Below are 18,883 nucleotides of genomic sequence, written 5' to 3'. Positions count from 1 at the left end.
CTCCAATCCAGTCGGACCCCCCCTCCCCGCCCCCCCCCGTGTGTCCCCCCTCCTCCCCCTCCCAGTATAACCAGCTCTGGCTCCCAGTTGCCCCCACATCCAGTTACTGTCGGAGACTCGGTACTTCGGGGGGGGGGCAAATAGAAACAAAAACTAAAGGGGTTCCCCCCCGGGCCGAGGGGCCGGGACCCCCCGAGCCGGCTGGGGTTGGCCGGTGGGGGGGCGTCCCAGCCCCAGAGAAATACTGTGATTTATTGGGGTATTTACAGTTGGGGGGGGAGCATTGCCCCCTCCCTGGAGGGGGACCCCCGTGTCCCCCCCCCGCCTTGCCCAGGGAAGGCGAAAGCCCTGGGCTCGGGGAGGGCAGTGGTGGGTGCTGGGGGGGCACTGGGGGCACCCCCCGGCCGTGCCCCTGCGGTGGGGTGCCAGGCAGCCCCCACATCCCCGGGGGGCCGCGGTGGGGCCGCTGTGCCCCCCCCGTGCCCGCTGCAGGGGTTGGCAAAGGCTGAGGGGGTCCCTCCTGCCCGGCGGTGGTGGCACTGGGGGGGGGCACTGGGGGGGCACTGGGGGGTCCCGGGCACCGAACCCGAGGGGGGCACCTCGCTGCGGGGCCGGGGTCGAGTCCTCAGGGGGGGCCCCAAAGGCCACGGGCCCCCCCGGCCAGTGCTCCAGGAGAGTCCCAAGAGGAGGAGCTGGGGCCGGGGGGGCTTCCAGCGTCCCCCCCCTTTGCTCCCCAGTATGGCTCACATTTGGGGGGGGGGCATTTCTGCCTGCCCCCCCCCCCCCCAGCGTCCAACCGGGGTGCCAGCTCTGTGTCCAGAGGGGGGGGTCACGTCGGGGGGAGGGTGCTCTTGGGGGGGGGGAGGCCTGGGGGGGCCGTGTCCCCCCCGATCGGTCCATCACGTCACCACGAGACTCACACTGGACACAGACACGAACGTGGGGTGTCCGCCCCCCCAAAAAACCCCCCCCGAGACGCACCCCGCCCCCCCCCCCGCTGTCTGTGCCCCCGGGGGGGGAGTGGGGGGCACCAGGAGGCCTTGGCGGGGGTCTCGCCTCCTCCCCGGTGGGGAAGGCGTGGGGAGGGGGGGGGGGACAGGGCTGGGGGGGGAGAGGGGCTCCCCCCCCCCCGAAATCGCTGTGGTTTGAGGGTGGTTTAAGTCGGGTTGGAATTTTTCAAAGTCTGCAGCTTGGCCTCCAGTTCGGAGATCTGAAAAACAGCAAAGGGGAGAGGTCTCAGCGTGGGGGGGCCGGGGGGCTTGGGGACGGGTGGGGGGCACAGGGACAGGGTTGGCGACGTGGGGACAGGGGGGAGGACGTGGGGTACAAACATGGGGGGGGGACAGGGCTGGGGGGGACAGGATGAGGATATGGGGATGGGGACACGGGGATGGGGACACGGGACTGGGGGGCACAGGACATGGGGGTGCTGGGGTGGGGGGAGACGCGGGGCTGCGGGAGGGAGGGGGGCCAGCGCAGGGGGCTGGCGGGCCAGCGTGGGGCTGGGGGCACAGGGGCGGGCGGGGGGGCTGCAGGCAGGCGGTGGGTGAGTCTGCGGGGCGTCAGGGGCACATTTTGGGGGTGACGGAGGGCGCATGGGGGGGCTCTGCTGGGTGCCGGGGGACCCCCTCCGCTGCCCGCCTGCGCCCTGGTGCCCCCCAGCCTGGCGGGTGCCGGCCCCCCCCGCCGCGACCCACAGCAGCCTCCCGGGCGCTGCAGGATCCCGGGGGATCCGGTGACCCCGTGGAGGATCTGCTATGGCCCAGCACAGCTCTGGCCCCACCCGCTGGGGGGGATCCAGTGTAGCTAGCATGGAATCCAGTGTGATCTGTTGTGGGATCCAGCATGACCAGCATGGGATCCAGCTCCCAACAGAGGATCGAGTGTGACCCCGTGACTTGCGCAGATCTACCAGGAACCACTGCGGGATCCCGCGCAAGCAGCCTGGGATCCAGTGCCCAAGAAGATCTCTTTTGATCCATTAAGGGATGTCAGACCCTGAAGCAGGATCCACTGCGACCCAAACCCTAGGCAGATCCACTGCAATCCAGTGTGGGATCCAGTGCCAGGAGGAGGATCGGGCGTGCGCCAGCACCCGAGCAGATCCACTGCGATCCGGTGCAGGGCGCAGTGGCGGGAGCACAATCCGGTGGGAGCCGGCGCCCAAAGCAGATCCACCGCGATCCGGCGTGGGATCCAGCGGCCGGAGCTCAGTCCGGAGGAGAGCCAGCGCGCCCATGCAGCTCCGCTACCACCCGGTGTGGGATCCAGCGGCTGGCGCGAGCCGGCGCCCGAGCAGATCTGCTGCGATCCATCCTGGGATCCAGAGGCGACGGGAACCCATGGGCCGCGACGGCGGCGTGGCGGGAGCGGCGTGGCGGAGCGGGACCGGGCGGCGGCGGGGCCGAGGCCGGGGCCGGCCGTGCCCGCGGGGCTCAGGGGCAGCCCGCGTCCCGGCGGCCGGTGCCCACCTTCTCCTGCAGCTTCTCCATCTCCTCCTTGTGCACCGACTCCGACTCCTCCAGCACCCGCCGCTGCGCTGTCTCCTTCTTCAGGAACTCGATCTCCCTGCGGGGGCCAGCGCGTGGGTGCACGTCACCCCCACCCAGCACCGGGGAGACCCCGGGAAGGGGGGGCGGATCGAGGGGACCCCGGGACTCGGGCGTTAGGGAGGGACTGTGCTCAGTGGGGTGGTGGTGCCCAGGGATCTCCCAGGGGATGGTCCCTGCCCAGGGATGAGGGGTGCCCAGGAAGGAGTGGGTGCCCCAGGGGTGGGTCCATGTCAAGGAGAAGGTCCATGCCCAGGGGATGGTCCCTGCCCAGGGGATGAGGGGTGCCCAGGAAGGAGTGGGTGCCCCAGGGACAGGTTTCTGCCCAGGGGATGGTCCGTGTCCAGGGAACAGCTCGTGCCCAGGGGATGGTCCATGCCCAAGGACAAAGGGTGCCCAGGAAGGGGTTGGTGCCCCACAGGTGGATCCACACCAAGGGCACGGTCCATGCCCAGGGGATGGTTCATGCCCGATGGCATGGTCCGTGCCCAGGGACAAGGGGTGCCCAGGAAGGGGCCGGTGCCCCAGGGATGGGTCCACACCCAAGGGGATGCTCTGTGCCCGGGGAAGGATCGGTGCCCAGGGCCCGGCGCTGCCCTCACTTTTGCTGGTACTCCTTGATGAGCCTCTTGGCCTTGCTGTACTTGCGCTCCAGGGTCTGGTACTGGGCCTGCGTCTCCTTGAGGTGCTCGTCCACAGCCTGGCAAAGGTTCTGCGCCTCCATCCAGTACCCCTCCAGCTTCTCCATCCGCTCCTTGTTCTCCTCCACGCTCTGCTCCAGCTGGGCCTTCTCGGCCCGCCAGCGTGCCTTCTCCTGCTCCAGGCACTGCAGCTGGGGGACAGCGGCGTCAGGGCACGGCACGGCACGGCATAGCCAGGGAGCAGGCGTGACATGGCATGGCACGGCATGGCACCGCACAGCACAACACGGCGTGACGTAGCATGGCATGGCATAGCCAGGGAGCAGGCATGACGTGGCATGGCACAGCCATGGCACAGCACGGCACGGCACAGCATGGGGAGGGGTCTGGGGGGGAGATGTGGGCAGCTAGGAGGGGATGGGGGAGATGGAGATCCAGGGGGGTCTGGGGAGATGGAGGGGGGGGTCCCTCCCACCCGCAGGGCGCTGGGGCACCCGGGACCCGCTCACCTTCCTCTTCAGCTGCTGGATCTCGGCCTCGGTGACGGCGTGCTTGATCTGGAGCTGCGAGAGGAGCCGGGCGTTCGCACAGAGCGGGCACATCCCCCCACCGCTCCTGGGCGTGCACGCACGCTGCCACATGCGGGCACGCTCCCCTGGCACCCCCCGTCCCCTCCTCACCTCCTTGAACTTGTGTACCAGCTTTTCGGGGTCCATCTCCACGGGGGAGAGCGTGTCCTCGTTCTCAGCCAGCTCGAACACCTCGATGGCCATCTCACCACTGGGGAACATGGGGCTCATCTCCTCCTCCTCGTCCGTGGCGTACTCGCCCGTCTGCGGAGGGCACGGAGCGCCGTTGGCACCTGGTGACCCCCAGCCTGGCACCCCCACCCCATCCCACCTGGGGAAACCGAGTCACCAGCCCTGTATTGGGTGGGGAGACCACGTCCGTCCCCTCCTGGGGGGGTGCTGTCTCCCTCACCTCCTCGTCATCCTCGGTGTACTGGGTGTAGCGCTGCTCAATCATCTCCCGCTGCCACCGCTCCTGTTCCAGCGTCTGCTGGATCAGCTGCGCCACCTCGCTCTGCTCCCCCGGCTTCTCCCGCCCGATGAGGAACCTGCGGAGATGGCGGGGCTCAGCTGGGGACGGGGGGCTCCGACCGCAGGGGGCCTGGGGTGGGGGACACCCAGGTGGCACAGCCAGGGGACATCCGTGCTGGAACTGGCCGTGCTCCTGGGGGTGGCGAATCTGTGGGGGATGTTATGGGGCCTGTGGATGAGTTGGGGGGGCTGTGGGGATCCTGGGCTGATGTGGGGGTGTTTTGGGGGGCAGAGGGCACCGGGGTGGCACAGGGCAGGCAGTGGGCATGGGCACTGGGGGAGGCAGAGGTATTTTGGGGCAGGAAGACAGCCCAGCCTGGGAGCTGGGGTGCTCTGGGGACAGGCTATGGGGCAGGGTGCCACAGGGGACCCAGCACGGGCTGTGGGGCTCTCCCGGCCCCCCAAACCCCCCGGCCCCAGGCCCTACCGGACGCGGCCCTTGGTGTTCCTGAGGACAGAGGCGGCGAAGCTCTGCGTCACCCCCACCAGGCTGGTGCCGTCCACCTCCACGATGAGATCGTTCACCTGGATCCTGGGGACAAGGGGACCGTCACAGCGGGGCCACCCCTTGCCCACCTCCCCGGCATCTCCCACTCTGAGGAACACCTGGCCCATCTGCCTGCTCCCACACCAGCTCCTCCACCACCACCCAAGCCCATGGGTGTGCGGCAGCGGGGACCGGGGTGGGTGTTTTGGGCCGGGCAGCCCTTACCTGCCATCCCGGTGGGCCGCCCCACCCTCCGTCACCGTCTTGACGAAGATGCCCAGCTTCTCCAGGCCCATATCGGCCCCCGCACCCATGCCGATGATGCTGATCCCCAGCCCTTCGGAGTCTGCAGAGACAGAGAGCCGTGTCCTGGCGGGGTGGCAGCGGCCACGCAACGCCGATGGAGTCACCTCCAACCCGTCCCCAAGGTGCTGCGGGGGGCCCGGGGTGTGGGACAAGGTGAGGACCCACCTTTCTCCAGCTCCACAGGGAAGAGGTCGAGCCGCTCCACCCTCTTCTCCAGCTCGTACTCGGCCGATGCAGCCATGGGGTCGACGTCTTCATTGCGGCGGTCGTAGTCTTCGTTGGAGTAAGTGCTGAAGACCTGCCGGGGCGGAGGGAGCTGCTCAGCGAGGCAACGGGGTGGGAAAACACCGCAGCCATCCACCGGCCCGGCACCCACAGCCGAGGGGGCATCCTGGGGCGGGGGGAGCCCGGGGCAGGGGCATGGGGGGTGTTACTGAGCCTATGAGACAGTGGAGAATCCCCCCCAAAGTCTTGTCATGGAGTGAGGGGGATCTGAGGAAGCATCGAGGGTTTGGGGTGGCCCTGGGAGCAGAGAGGGTGCTGTGCCCTGCACCCCACAGGAGGATGGATGGGGGGATGGATGGACAGAGATGGACGAAGGGGTGGATGGGTGGAATGGCAGATGGATGGATAGATGGATGGATGGACAGAGAGATGGAGGAAGGGAGGGAGGGAGGGATGGAAGAATGGATGAATGGGTGGAAGAATGGAAGGAAGGAAGGAAGGAAGGAAGGATGGACAGAAGGATGAAAGGACGGACAGAGGGATGAACAGATGGATGGGTGGATGGATGGATGGATGGGTGGAGAGGTGGAAGAATGGAAGGAAGGAAGGATGGATGGATGGATCAATGGATAGATGAATGGACAGAAGGAAGGAAGGAAGGACAGACAGATGGATAGAAGGATGGATGGATGGATGGATGGATGGATGGATGGATGGATGGATGGATTGATGGATGGATGGATGGATAGAAGGGTGGATGGATGGATGGATTGGATGGATGGATGGAAGGAAGGAAGGATAGACGGATGGATGGGTGGATGGATGGGGTGTGCAAGCACTGGCTGCTCTCAGTCACACAGCCTGGGGAGGGCAGAACTGGCTTGGTCCCCCCCTGCTCCCCTCACCCCTTCCTCAGGCAGGGGCTCCCCAACTCTCAGCCCACCACCTTCTGGTCCAAACTGCCCCGCGGGCGCAGGGAAGGGCTCTCCCCTTGGGGCAGCCTCACCTCCTCTGCCCTTCCCTGCACCTCGCCCCTGCCTGGGCACCTCCGCGCAAGCCTGGGCTGCCAGCGCGGAGCCCGGGTGCCCAAGCCCACCATCGTGCCTGGGAGAGGTAAATCCCACCATAAGTTTGGAGGTGGTTTATTCCCCTGCGTTTCCACCTGGCAGGTTCAACTTCTGCCTCCATGTGCTTGCCTGGAGGGATGCCTGGGCACAGGGAGCAGCAGGGACTCTGTGGGCCTAGGAGGTCCACAGGTCACCTCCGTCCCCAGGTCTCCGTCACCCCTGTGCCCACCTCTCCCCATCAGGCTTCACTTGAGGGGTGCCTGGGCACCGAGGAGGGGTCAGCCTCGGGGCTGGGGCTGCCCCTGTCCTCCTGCGGGTCTGGGGACACAGAGGTCCCCAGCCACCTTCAGTCCCAAGGGAGCAGGGACAGGGATGCCTGGGATTGTCGAGGCCTCGTGGCAGCCCCTGTCCGAGGACGGGGAGGGGATCCCAGCGGGGCAGCTGGTTGGAGCGGGATGCTGAAAGGCAAAGGTGGTCGAGGACATGCACGAATGGTCCTCTAAAGTGGTAAATCCCTGGGGACGCTGACCCCTGGCGTGGGGCAGCCCCAAATCCTCCCACGCTGGCTCAGAAGGGGCTGGGGCCACCCCATGCTCACCCCGGGGCTGGGTGTCCCCGTGCCGGGCACCGAGGTGCTCCTGGCCAAGGCCAGACGTGCCACCAGGTTGGTGTCCCCGGCTCAGAGCTGGAGGGAATGGGGTGCCATGTCCCTGCACCCCGGGAGGCTGCCAGCACCCCTACGGGTGCTGAGCCTGGCAGATGTCTCCGGAGGGGCCCTGGCCCAGCGATGCCGCCGGGGCGAGTGGATTAGGGATAACATCGCAGTGCTAAAGCCTCGCAACAAAGGGTATTAGGGATGAGTGTCAAGGGCCATCGTACAAAGCCCAGTGACACCCAGAGATGGGCAGGACCCACCCGGGTGGCACCCAGGGGTGCCAGGAATGAGCAGGGCAGGGGACGTGCCTCCGATCCCCTGTCCACACGCGAGCCCCCAGCCGCGGGCACACGTCCCGCCTCGCCCTGCTGTGCCCCCCACCCCTGTCCCCAGGTCCTGGGGGTCTGGGATGTGCTGGGGTCTAGAGTGGGTTCCCAGGGAGAAGCAGCCGGAGCCAGCACATGCCCAGGGGAAGGGGCGGGTGGTGTGTGTCCCCATCCTGGGTGCAGGGTGCCCGCTTTGGGGCCCTGGGGCTGGGTGGGGGTCCCCAGTGCTCCCGGCCTCCACCCCCACAGTGGGTTTGGGGGGCTCAACATCACCCATGCACCCGGGGGGGGGAAAGCTGGGGCTCTCGGATGCCTGGGTTCCCTCCCCACCTGCCTACGGGACCCCCACCATCACCCTGCGGTGGGATGTGGGTAAAAGCAAGAGGCTGAAGGCAGCACTGGTGGGGAGTGGAGCACCCCAAAAAGCCCAGCTGCCCATCCATGGAGGCGGGGACACCCTTCCCAGGGCCGGGCTGGCCGGTTCCCACGGGACCGAGACCCTCCCAGCGGCATGCAGCCACCCGGCACACTGCCGCCGCTGTCCCCTGCCCGGGCCACGGCCGTCCCCGTCCCCCCGTCCCAGGTGGGGCCACCCACCCGCTCTGACTCAGAGCCAGAATATAGGCCGGGGCTCTAAAAATAACCCAGCTCCGGCACAAAGCAATTGCTGCTCCTCCGGTCGGGGGGATTCGAGGAGGAGAGAACACCCCAAAATAGCTGCATGGCCCCTTCTCCCCCCCGCCCCATCACTGGGGGAGCATCTGAGTGGGGACCCCAAACCCAGCCAGGGTCTGCGCCGGGGAATGGCAGGGGGCCGGGCGATGATGCTGCCCCCCGCCTGGCCATGCCGCCGAGACACTTCCCCTTCCTCCACTTCCCGAAACGGTCCTGGGCGCCAGGCTGGGCCCGTGGCGGGGGCAGATACCCCGCCACCATCACCGCTTCATCCCCGGGGACCCCCGGCTTGGGAGGAGCCCCGGCACCGAGGGAAGCCCAGGGACCAAGGGCAGAGGGTGGCGGTGCAGCCGCCGCACCCAGCACCCCGCACCCGGATATTTCGGGCATCCCCACCCAAAATACGGGGGTGGGTCTTGGCCCGTCCCAGGCGTGGCGGTGGGTTGGCACCGGGTGCTGTGCACGGCCCCCCCCCCCCCCCCCGCGGGTCCCAGGGCCACCCCTCCCCATCACACCGACCCCAGGGTGGCCCCTCGCTGGCGGGGGGGGCCCAGGCCGTGCCAGGGCAGGGCCCTTCGTTAGCGGGTTCGTTAGCCAGGCTCAGGTGGCCGCGCTCCTTCCCCCAGTGAAAGGGCATGGCCAAGCAGGATGCCATGCCCCACGGCTGGGGGGGGTAGGGGGGCACAGACCCCCACCCCACATCCCTGTCCCCGGCACCAGCCCCCCCAGAGGGGTGGTTTTGGGGGGTCATGCACCCCACCCCGGGCTGCCCCTCAGCCTGGGGTACTCCCCATCCCCAGTGCTGCCCACCCCGGGGTCCCCCCCCAGCTGCCCCCCGCCATCCCCGGCGGTCTCACCTGGATGGGGGCCGTGCTGAACTGGATCTTGCGGTTGGGGACGGGCTCCTCTTCCTCGGACAGCCCGGGAATCTCCACGCAGCCCGACTCGGGCTCGTACAGCCCTTCGGCCTCCTCCTCCTCCTCCAGCCCGCTGCCCCCCGAGTCCTCCCCGAGCCCGCTGTAGGCACTTATGTCCACCAGGTCCGCCTCGGAGAAGTCCTCCTTCTTGGCCTCCTCGTAGGCATCGCCCTCCTCCGCCCGCTCGCCCTTGACGCCCTCCTCGCCCGCGGCCGCCCCCGAGCCCCCTTCCAGCCGGGGGGCAGCGGGCGCCGGACCCTCGTCCCCCTTGGCCGGTTGGGGCGCGGGCACCGGTTCACCCGTCGCCGTCGCCTCCTCTTCCTCCTCCTCCTCAGCCTCGCCGCTCTCCTCCACCTCCACCGGCTTGATCTTGCAGACCTCCTGCACCCGCGGGGCGGCTGTCTCCTTCTCCGCCGGCCGGCTGGTCTTCCCCGCTGCCTTCTCCTCTTCTGGCGGCCGGGCACGGGCCGGGGCGGCATGGCCATCACCCGACCGTCCGGCCTCGGGGCTCGGCAAGAAGACCCGAGGTCGCTTGCCCACCACCTTGGCGTTGAGCGGTCCTCCCGCTCGCCCCGGCGCCTTATGGAGGTTGTTACGGAGGTCGGCCTTCTCGAAGACGGCACTGAGCTGGCTGACGGTCGGTGAGACAGCTTCGGTGTCCAGCTTGTCCAAGGATTCGGTGCTGCCGTTGAACCTCACCACCACGTCCAGCTTACGGTCCTGGAAACCGGCTCGTTCCTTACGTAGCAAGAGCTTGGTGGTGGTGGCCTTCTCCTGCGGGCTCCTCTCGAAGATCTTACGGGTCTCCTGCAGCTTGGAGAAGGGTTTGTCGGGCTTGGAGTCGAAGCGGCTGACCCTCTCCGAGACACTGGTGCCCAGCTTGAGGAGGTTGCCCTGGTCCATGCTATCGCTGAGGCTACCAGCCCGGGGCAAGGAGAGACGGACGGGCTTCTCCTTGGCCTTGGCCAGGTCGCAGGCGCCCTCGGGGCCGGGTGCCGTCCCCATCTGCAGGAACATGTTCTTGATACGGTGAACGTTGGAGCCATACTTCTTACCCCGGCTTTTCTTGCCATCTTCGCCATCGGCCTCCTTTGTGGGCGCCAGGGCCTGGATGGTGGCCTCGTAGGCGTTACGGTGGGGGGACGCGCTCCGGAGACCCCCGCCGCCCGTCGCCCCGCCGGAGGGGGACCCCCCGCCGGCGGCCGCCCCGCCGCCTGCCTCCGTCCTCAACATGCCGCCACCGGGCCGCTGCGCCGCATCGCCCGCCGCCGCTGCCGCCACCGCCGCCGCCGCCGCCGCCGCTCCCCCCGGTCGCGCCGCGGCCCCTCGCCGGCTACAGCGGCATGGGGAGGGGGATGCCGCCCGGGGGGGGCCGCCGCCAGCACACCTGCACCGGCCCGCGGGGGGCTGCGGGGCCCGGTCAGGCCATGTCCATCCCGGGGGGCCCCCTCCGCCCCGGCCCTCCTTCCTTCCTCCCTTCTCCTCCTCTTCCCCTTTCTCTGTGGCTGGTGATGGAGCCGCTGCTGCCTGCGATCTGCCCGCCCCGCTGCCCGCAGAGCCCTCTGGGTCTTAGCGGCGCGCTCGCTCTTCCTCTTCCTCGCCGCTGCGCTTGGGCCTCGCCGCCGCCACCGCCTCGGCTCGGCCACGGGGACCCCCTAAGACCCCCACTTGCCACCGAGATGCCCCACGGTCCCCTCCCCACACCCGCACGGGGGTCCCCTCCCTGTGGCATGTCCCCCCCAGCATCCGTGCTGTGCCGTGCCTGTCCCCCGGCTCGTCCCGTGTTGCCACCCCCCAGCTCTGTCCCCATGTCCCCCTCCAGCTCTGTCCCCCACCATGCCTGTCTGCTTCTGCCCCTGTCCCCCCAGTTTTGCCCCCATGGTCCCCAGGCTGGTCCCTGTGTCCCCTCAGTCCTGTCCCTGTACCCCCCAGTTTTGCACCCACCTCCCCTGGATCTGCCCCTACATCCCCCCATGCTGTCCCCATATCCCCATAAATTTTGTACCCGTGCCCCCCCATCCCATCCCATCCCATCCCCATATCCCCCCGAGTTTGTACCTGTGTCTCCCCATCCTGTCCCCGTATCCCCCCATTCAGTCCCCATACCCCCCCCAAGTTTGTACCTACATCCCGCCATCCCATCCCCGTGTCCCCCCGAGTTTGTACCCACGTCCCCCCATCCCGTCCCTGCGCCCCTCCCGGGTCTGTCCCCGTGTCCCCCTGCTCCTCTCCCTGCGTCCCCTCAGTTTTGACCCACGTCCCTCTGCTCCCATCCCTTGGGACCTCCACACACCCGTGCCCAAAGCCCCCCATCTCAAGGTGTCCCGTGGTTTCCCCACAGGGCCCCTATTTATTTTCTGTCCCCATAAATCCATCCCTGGCGTGCAGTGCGTACCCCCTGACGCTTCCACTCAGGGGTGGCTGGAGGGGAAACTGAGGCAGGGGGGCCCCAGGGCAGGGGGCTGCGGTGCTGCTCCCCTGCCTTCCTGCACGCTGCCAGGTGACGTTTTGGGGGGTTATTTGGGGGTTTGCTGCCTTCCCAGCAGGAACCGGGGCGGGGGGCCAAGGCCGAGAGCTTGGGGCCGTGCTGGGGGTCCCTGCCGCGGGAGGAGCAGCCCAGGGGGCTGGGGGACAGGGTGGGGGGCACGCCTGCTCCCCCAGCCCAGGGAGCGTGCGGGCTCCAGGACCCTGCAGATGCCCCGCGTCTCCCAACGCAGCCTCCCGGCCCTTTGTGCGTGACGCGGTGTGACGAGGCGTGACGTGACGTGACGCGGCACGACGTCCCCCCCACGGCCACCCCCTTCCCCTTCCGCCGCCACCATCCCCCCCCCGAACCCCACCGCAAGGCCTGGCCCCCCGCCACCGCCAGCCTCCAGTATCCCAGTGCCCTCTGCTTCATTCCGCTAAGGGACGCCGTCCCTCCACACCCCTGTGCGCGCACACGCGTGTGCACACGCGTGCTCCCCTCCGGGTGCCACACAAGGGCACACGCGTGTGCAGGGGGGCAGCGGTGCTGGCAGGCTGCCTGCCGCACCGGTGGCAGGGGTCAGCTGTCCCCAGGTGTCCCCCCACCCCGCTGTGCCCCGTCCCGTGCCCCGGATGCCATCCCACCACCCAGGAGTGGGGACACCAGGACAAACCCACCCAGGGGACACCCCACCGGACCCCCCCGGGGGCACGGGAGCCCCTCGGCAGCCCCGCTCCTCCCCGCCTGCCAGAGGGGCTCGGTGCCACGGGGCCTTGGTGGCAGGAGGTGGCCGTGACGGGGTGTCCCCGGTGGGACCCCCCCCAGGCGGGCCCCCCCGGCCAGGCCAGCCCCGCTGCCTCCGTCAATCAGCCCTGGCCCCGATCCCGATCCCGGCTGGTGGCGAAGATGGAGGCCCCCGAGCTGCTCCGGGTCTGGGTGCTGGCAGGCGAGTGGCAGCCCCGTCACCCCCCGGGGGGGGACATGGCAGAGCTGGGGGGTACCCCCAGTGGGGAGGGGATGGGGGGGACCCCCAGAGCGGTGTGGGGACAGGGGGTGCCGGCGGGAGGGGACGGGGGGGACGTGGCTGCGACGTGACCGAGCTAAATAAAGCCATCCTGTCCCTGGTGCCAGCTGGGTTTGGGATGGGGGGGACCAAGTGGGACCTCTCCGTGAGGGGTCCAGGGCAAGGGAAGGTGCTGTCCCCATCCCCGTCCTTGTCCCCATCCCCGTCCCTGTCCCCGTCCCCACTCTCTCCTAAATATAGCCCACCCCGTTGTCCCGGGACGCCTGGCACCGCAGGGACGTGTTTCTGCCCCAGCCGGGTGTCCTGGAGGGGCTGTGGGCACCCGTGGGTCATCCTGGGGTCTCTGGGCAATGGGGAAACTGAGGCAGGGAGGAGCTGTGGTCCCCAGCCCCAGCTCTAGCCCCCTGCCTGGCTGCAGCCGTGGCCCTGGAGGGGTCCCGGGCCGCCCTCCCCGACCACCGTGTCCTCCCCGACCACCGCGTCTCCTCCGAGACCGGAGCCATCTTCATCCACGAGCTGGAGCGGGAGCTATTCCAGGAGGCCTTCCTCACCGAGCACGAGGATGACGGTGGTGAGGGCCAGGCCAAGGGCAGTGGGGATGAGGGGGTGTCCTGCAGTGCCTGGGTCGGGAGGGGGGTCTGGGGCTGTTAATGGGGGCACCGGCTCCCCACCAGGCATGACCCCAGCTGGGCCATCTGTCCGTCCCTCCCTCCATCCTTCCATCCCTTTATCCATCCAGTCCTGTGCACCTCCATCCATCCTTCCATCCACCCCGTCCTCCATCCATCCATCCATCCGTCCATCCATCCTTCCATCCATCCCATCCTCCATCCATCCTGCCCTCCATCCCCCACCACCCCTCCACCCATTTGGGGACCCCCGAGCACCACCCCATCGTGCTGCTAAACCCACCCGGGAGCAGCATCCCTTCATCCCCCACCACTGAGGGTTGGGGGTCACCTCCGTTTGGGGTCATTCACCTCAAAAAGGGGATCAGGACCCTCCTGGGGCACAGCCGGCGCAGGGACCAGTCATGCTTCCTTGGTGGGACCAGTTGGATGGGGAAGGGATTGCAGGGCAGGGGTCTGCTTGCGGCACAGCCTGGTGGCATGCGTGTCCCCATGTCTATGTCTGTCCCCACCCGTCCATGCGTCCCGGCACCCAGCAGCTGCCCCCATCACCTTCCAAGCCCACCTCCGGGACCACCCCGACCTGCCACGGTGGCTGCGGTACATCCAGCGTGACCCCCACCAGCCGGGCTACCTCTACGGTTGCCCTACAGCCACCGAGGTGGGCACCCACGCCATCGAGGTAGGTGCCTGCCCCCACGGCCCTGTGCCAGGGGTGACACGGGGGCGACGGGTGGAGCTGGCATCTTCGGGGGTCTCTCCTTGGCTTGCAGGTGCTGGCATACAACCGGCACACCTACGAGACGGTGGCACAGAGGCTCATCATCACCGTCATCCCTGCTCCAGGTAAGGGCTGTGCACCCCCAAATCGCACCAGGCTCTCCCAGAGCCCCCCGGGTCGGGCGTGGGGTGTCCCCACAGGTGCCACATGTCCCCCGCAGACGGGGAGCCGCCGTACCAGGGCGAGTTCCTGGTGGGGAACAGGAACGTGGAGGAGCTGCTGCCGGAGGCCGCGCGGGAGATGTTCCTCCAGGCCACGGCCGGTGTCTGGGAGCAGGACGACCTCCATGTCATCAACATCACCTCCGCCCTGGACCGGGGCGGCCGCGTCCCGCTGCCCATCGAGGGGCGCAAGGAGGGGTACGGGTAGACCCGGGGGGTGCTGGGGTTGCTCCTGGGCAGACCCCCAGCTTCGTGTGTAGGTTTTGGGGGGCCACCTCCAGCCGGTCCCCACCCCACCCCGGCAGGGTGTACGTGAAGGTGGGCTCCCACGGTGCCTTCTCGCCGTGCCTGGCGTCGGCCGCCTCGCCGCAGAGCCGCTTCCGCTGCAGCCTGGGCCAGCAGCCCCTCGCCTCCTGCTACGACACCTTCGCCCCCCACTTCTCCATCCGCTGGTGCAACCTCACCCTGGTGAGACCCACGTCACCCCCCCACCCCATGCAACGACCCCCGTGGGGACCCCCCACCCCCTCTAACCATCCCCCCATTGCAGCTGCAGGTCTGGCCCAGCCCCACATCGCCAGGGCCGGTGTGGGGTTCCGGGGTGCTGGAGGAGGGTGGGGATTTCCAGCCCCCCACCGAGGTGCCCCCCCGGGACCTGCTGCCCGGGTACCTGGTGACGCTGCTGGTGCCGCTGGCGGTGGCCGCGCTGCTCTGCCTGCTCCTGGGCCACCTCATGTGCTGCCGCAGGGAGGGAGTGTGAGTCGGGGGGGCACGCTCAGGGTGGGGGTCCCCCCACCCCAACCAGGGCATGGGCACCCCAGGCTGGGTGCCCCTTCCCCAGCCGTCATGGCCGCACGACAACCTGGGGGTGGTGAGAGCCCTTCTCGCCATCATTTTTTTCCCGTTTTTCCTCCATATTTTAGGCAAAAACGGGACTTGGAGACGTCTGAGTAAGTCCCTGCGCCGGGGCTGAGCCGTGCGGGTGCTGGGGGGCTGCTTTGCGGGGGGCTTCGTCATGGCCAAGCACAGGGAGGGCCAGCAGGGATGGGGACGGGGAGGAGAGGGGGGTGGGGAGCGGTCGGCTCTCTGGGGGATGTCATGGACGTGGTGGAGCCTAAAGGTCTCCCCATCCCGAAGGGGCCCCCCAGCCCCCCTCCTCCTCTCCCCGCACCTCGGCGCCCCCCAATAACCCCCCACGGACGCGGGCTGGAGCACAAGAGCTGGTTTACTTCTCCAACAGCATCAGCTGGACTCAACACCAGCAAGGAGGATCCCAACGATGGGGTGCAGACCCCAATGATGGGTAGACAGACCCCCAATGATGGAGGGCAGACCCCAATGATGGGGTACAGACCCCCAATGATCAGGGACAGACCCCAATGATGGGGGACAGACCCCCAGTGATGGAGGGCAGACCCCAATGATGGGGTACAGACCCCCAGTGATCAGGGACAGACCCCAATGATGGGTAGGCAGACCCCCAATGATGGAGGGCAGACCCCAATGATGGGGGATAAGCCCTAATAATGGGGGGACAGACCCCCCCAAGCCCCTGCCCAAAGGGATGAGGGCGGGAACACGGGGTGCAGCACCCAGTTATCCTTCCCCCTCAGCATCCAGCTGGTCCACCACACCACCATCCACGGTGACACGGAGGAGCTGAGGCACATGGCCAGCAGCCGGGATGTCCCACGACCCCTTTCCACCCTTCCCATGTTCAACGTCCGCACGGGTCAACGCATCAACCCCATGCCCGGTTCCTCGGATGGTGCCCGTGTCCCCCTCCTCCCGCAGTGAGCCGGGGAGGTGGGTACCCAGGTGACACCAGGATGGGGGACAATCCCAGGGATGGGGATGGACGAAGGGGTGTCGTGATGCTTTTGGGGACACTTTGGCGGGGGACAAAAGCCCGGCAGCGGGCAGAGCCCAGCCGGACGGGCGGTCACCCGTCCGGCTGGGCTCTGCCCGCTGCCGGGCTATTGCCTGGAGGATTTTGGGGGGCTACTGGTACTTGGGGGGGGGTCTTCAGCATCCATGTGCATCAGTGGGGCAATAGAGGACACCTGCGTCCTATTCCCTTCCCCTCCCACCTCATCTGTCCCACCTGGCCTGATGAAACCCTTAAATAAGAGCTGTGGGAGCATCATAACTCTTTTTTTTGGGGGGGGAACAGGCTGTTTTCCTCCTGTTTTCCAGGTAACGTGGGTGGCCGCGTTGCTGTCACCTTCCCCGGGGGTGACCCTGCTGAGGTCCTCGCTGTGGGATGGGGACTGGGGTGTTTTTGGGCTGATAAAGTTGTTGTTTAGTGATGAGATGTGGCTTTTCTGCTTTATTTTTGCCCCCCTGTAAGCAGTCCAGCCTGGCCCCGGTGGTTGCAGTGGGCTTGGGGGGGGGGGGGTTGGGGGGAGGTTTTGGGGTGCAGCCTGCTGCTGGGCTCCTTCTGGCTGCAAACAGCGCCTTGAGTTTGCCAGTTCTCTGCCCCAGCCAGCCCCAAAAGCTGGATGTGCCCTGGGGTTGGGGGGATGCTGGGGGGGGGGGGGTGGTCCCCTGGTCTGTCCCTTCTGCTGGGGGGTCCCACTCCCCCCTGCCCCCCTCTTCAGCTGCTGTGCTCCCTCTGGGTGCCCTGTTTGCACCCTCTCCCACCCTGCTCTTTCCATGAACCCCCAAAAAACTTGCACCCCTCGCAAGGGCTTGGGCTGACCCTGTCCCCCCCCAGCCCCGTGGAGGGAAAGGGGCTTGTGGAGAATAGGTTGGGGATGGGGACAATGGGGGGGTCACAGCCCCAGGGACCCACGATGGCACCCCAACGTCCCCCGGCTCACCTGGGTGCCTGTGTCCGGCAAGATCTTTCCTGGAGCCCCCGGCTGCTCCGACCGCTTGCCCCTTCCACCGCGCAGACCCTGCCATCCCGCTCAGCACCCCCATAACCCCTCCCCGGTCCCTCCAGGGGGTCCCCCCAGCCCAGCCCCGGCCCCTCGCCTCCAAAGAAAGAGCCTCTTTCACGGCAGCCCCCCCCTCGCGTGGGGCAGGCGCCAGGGTGGGGGTTAGGAAAACATGGGGGCCCGGAGAGGAACAAGGGGAGCCATTGACGGGCTGGGGCAGCCAGGAGAAAGGCGGCATTGAGGCCCTGTCCCGCTGCCTGCACTGCCTGCGCTGCCTGCACAGCCCCCCGGTGCTGCCGGGGTCTCGCTCGTGCCCACGGTGAGGGTGCCCCGGGAGAGGCGAGCGTGGCACACGGCGGGCACGGGTCCGCTTCGCTCCCTTGGCACGAGCGAGCGTGCGCTGGATGGTGCTGGGGCGCGGGGGGCTCGCGGCGTGGCACGCACACGTCGTGTGCTGCAGCCCAGGGCGAGCACGAGCCCCCTGCCCCAATTTCGGTCCCTCTCTCTGTGCCCTCCCTCACCCAGCTGCAACATTTGCCCCCCCCTCAGCTACTCCTTTTGGGGGGCACCCTGGGCTGAGTGCCCCCAGCCTGGCATTGGCTGCCCCCAACATGTCCCCATTTCTTCCCCCCCATTTGGGGAGGGGACACGCACCAAGGTCCCCTTCCCCACGGGTGTGCAGCATCCCTGCCCCCCCCAATCCAGCCCAGCCCTTCTTGCTGGGGGGGTGGGTCCCCCCTTCCTTCCTCTCCCCCCCCCCCCCCGGGGCAGCGGGGGGCCGAGCGAGGAGGAGGAGGGCTGGCGGGGGCCGCGCTGGGGTGGGCGGACGGGCAGGACGGGAGCGCAGAAGCGCGGTGGGAGCAGAACGGGAGCAGCCGGGATGAGAGCGGGAGCAGGGACGAGGGGCTCCCAACCCCACTGCACCCCACCCACCCACCCAGGACCCCCACCCCTGAGAGCGAGAGCCGCCGGCGAAGAGCACCCCAGGTTTGTTGGATCATTTCACATGCTTTATTTCAGCAGTCAAAAAAAATAATTAAAAAAAAAAAAAAACAATTTCAAATTATTATACATATACAAACTAGGTACAGACTCCGGGAGAGCCCGGAGCATCCGCCGGGAGATGGGCCGGCAAACGAGGGTGGGTTCGTGCCCACGGGGGATGCAGGGATGGAGGGAGGGATGGATGCAGGGATGGATGGATGGATGGATGGATGGAGGAAAAGCTGCTGGAAGATGAGAGCGGAGCTGAAGATCCACCTGCTTAACCTGGAAAGCGGGGTTGGCCTTTTTTTCCTTCCGAGGCTTTTAATTTTTTTTTTTGGTTCTACTGTGCATTTGCTCCGGGATTTGCTTGCGGGATCGGGGTGGGGGGTAAATAGCACCTTTAGAAAATTCACAAGTTGAGCTGGGCAGCAGAGAAAAGAGGTGGGGGGGGAACCAAAATAGAGGGAAATTAAAATAAATCAAGCTGAGTCGCATCTTTGGAGGCTGTAGCACCAGGTGGTCCCGGGCTCGGGTGTTGCAGGACCAAAATAAAAGAGAATTAAAAAAAAAAAAAAAAAAAAAAAAAAACGAAACAGGATAAAAATCCTGGGGGGAAGAAACCTCAGCGACTCCCGAGGGACCTTGAATGGAGGAAAATAAAAATAAAAGATCAACAGAGCAACAAAACGGGGAGGGGGGGGAATATTAGAGAAAAATTAGCACCTTTGCTCTGAACCTGGCAGGAAAGTCCCGGCACAGCTGAAAAACCCCAAATGAACCTAAAACTACTTGAAAATGACACAAAAATAACCCCCAAATTAAAAAAAAAAAAACCAAAAACCAAAGCACAGTGGTGAGGTAGCCTTCCAGAAAAGGAGAGTATGCAGCGAAGGGTCGGGTCTGCTCCCCTGATGTGCTTGGGATTGAATTGATTTTGCTGCCTGAATAAAAATAAAATAAGAAAAAAAAAACAGAAACAAGGGGAGGGAAGAGAGAGGGAAAAC

The 18,883-nt window shown here is 67.1% G+C and overlaps 2 protein-coding genes across 2 annotated transcripts; one reads left to right on the top strand and one right to left on the bottom strand.

Moving 5' to 3' along the window:
- Positions 1-82: 82 nt before the first annotated feature.
- Positions 83-10,423, bottom strand: PPP1R9B (protein phosphatase 1 regulatory subunit 9B). Its single transcript, XM_082331976.1, has 10 exons — positions 8,889-10,423; positions 5,249-5,381; positions 5,003-5,123; positions 4,718-4,822; positions 4,172-4,307; positions 3,871-4,023; positions 3,700-3,753; positions 3,152-3,381; positions 2,472-2,568; positions 83-1,210 (listed from the first exon to the last, which is right to left on the bottom strand). Exons 1-10 carry the CDS (start codon positions 10,179-10,181, stop codon positions 1,157-1,159), a joined length of 2,376 nt encoding a protein of 791 aa, XP_082188102.1. The 5' UTR covers positions 10,182-10,423; the 3' UTR covers positions 83-1,156.
- A 1,898-nt stretch (positions 10,424-12,321) lies between these two features.
- SGCA (sarcoglycan alpha) lies at positions 12,322-16,322 on the top strand (the record flags this gene model as incomplete). Its single annotated transcript, XM_082332186.1, has 10 exons — positions 12,322-12,361; positions 12,858-13,010; positions 13,608-13,750; positions 13,842-13,914; positions 14,010-14,208; positions 14,316-14,478; positions 14,561-14,766; positions 14,934-14,960; positions 15,624-15,828; positions 16,207-16,322. The coding sequence occupies 9 exons, from the start codon at positions 12,322-12,324 to the stop codon at positions 15,805-15,807; spliced, it is 1,188 nt and encodes a 395-aa protein (XP_082188312.1). The 3' UTR covers positions 15,808-15,828; positions 16,207-16,322.
- Positions 16,323-18,883: the final 2,561 nt, after the last annotated feature.

This window comes from Platalea leucorodia, assembly GCF_965183815.1.
Source record: "Platalea leucorodia genome assembly, chromosome: 22".
NCBI lineage: Eukaryota > Metazoa > Chordata > Aves > Pelecaniformes > Threskiornithidae > Platalea > Platalea leucorodia.
The sequence above is the reverse complement of the archived record's forward strand: the minus strand, read 5'-3'. Positions and strand labels throughout refer to the sequence as shown.

What these genes read in the sequence shown, in the direction of transcription:
- PPP1R9B (XM_082331976.1), bottom strand. Translation starts at nt 10,181, where the DNA reads ATGTTGAGGACGGAGGCAGGCGGCGGGGCGGCCGCCGGCGGGGGGTCC. An exon ending in ACACCGAGGATGACGAGGAG is followed by an intron (nt 4,024 to 4,171) that starts GTGAGGGAGACA and finishes TGCCCTCCGCAG; the next exon opens with ACGGGCGAGTACGCCACGGA. An exon ending in TGGAGAAGCTGCAGGAGAAG is followed by an intron (nt 1,211 to 2,471) that starts GTGGGCACCGGC and finishes GCTGTTTTTCAG; the next exon opens with ATCTCCGAACTGGAGGCCAA.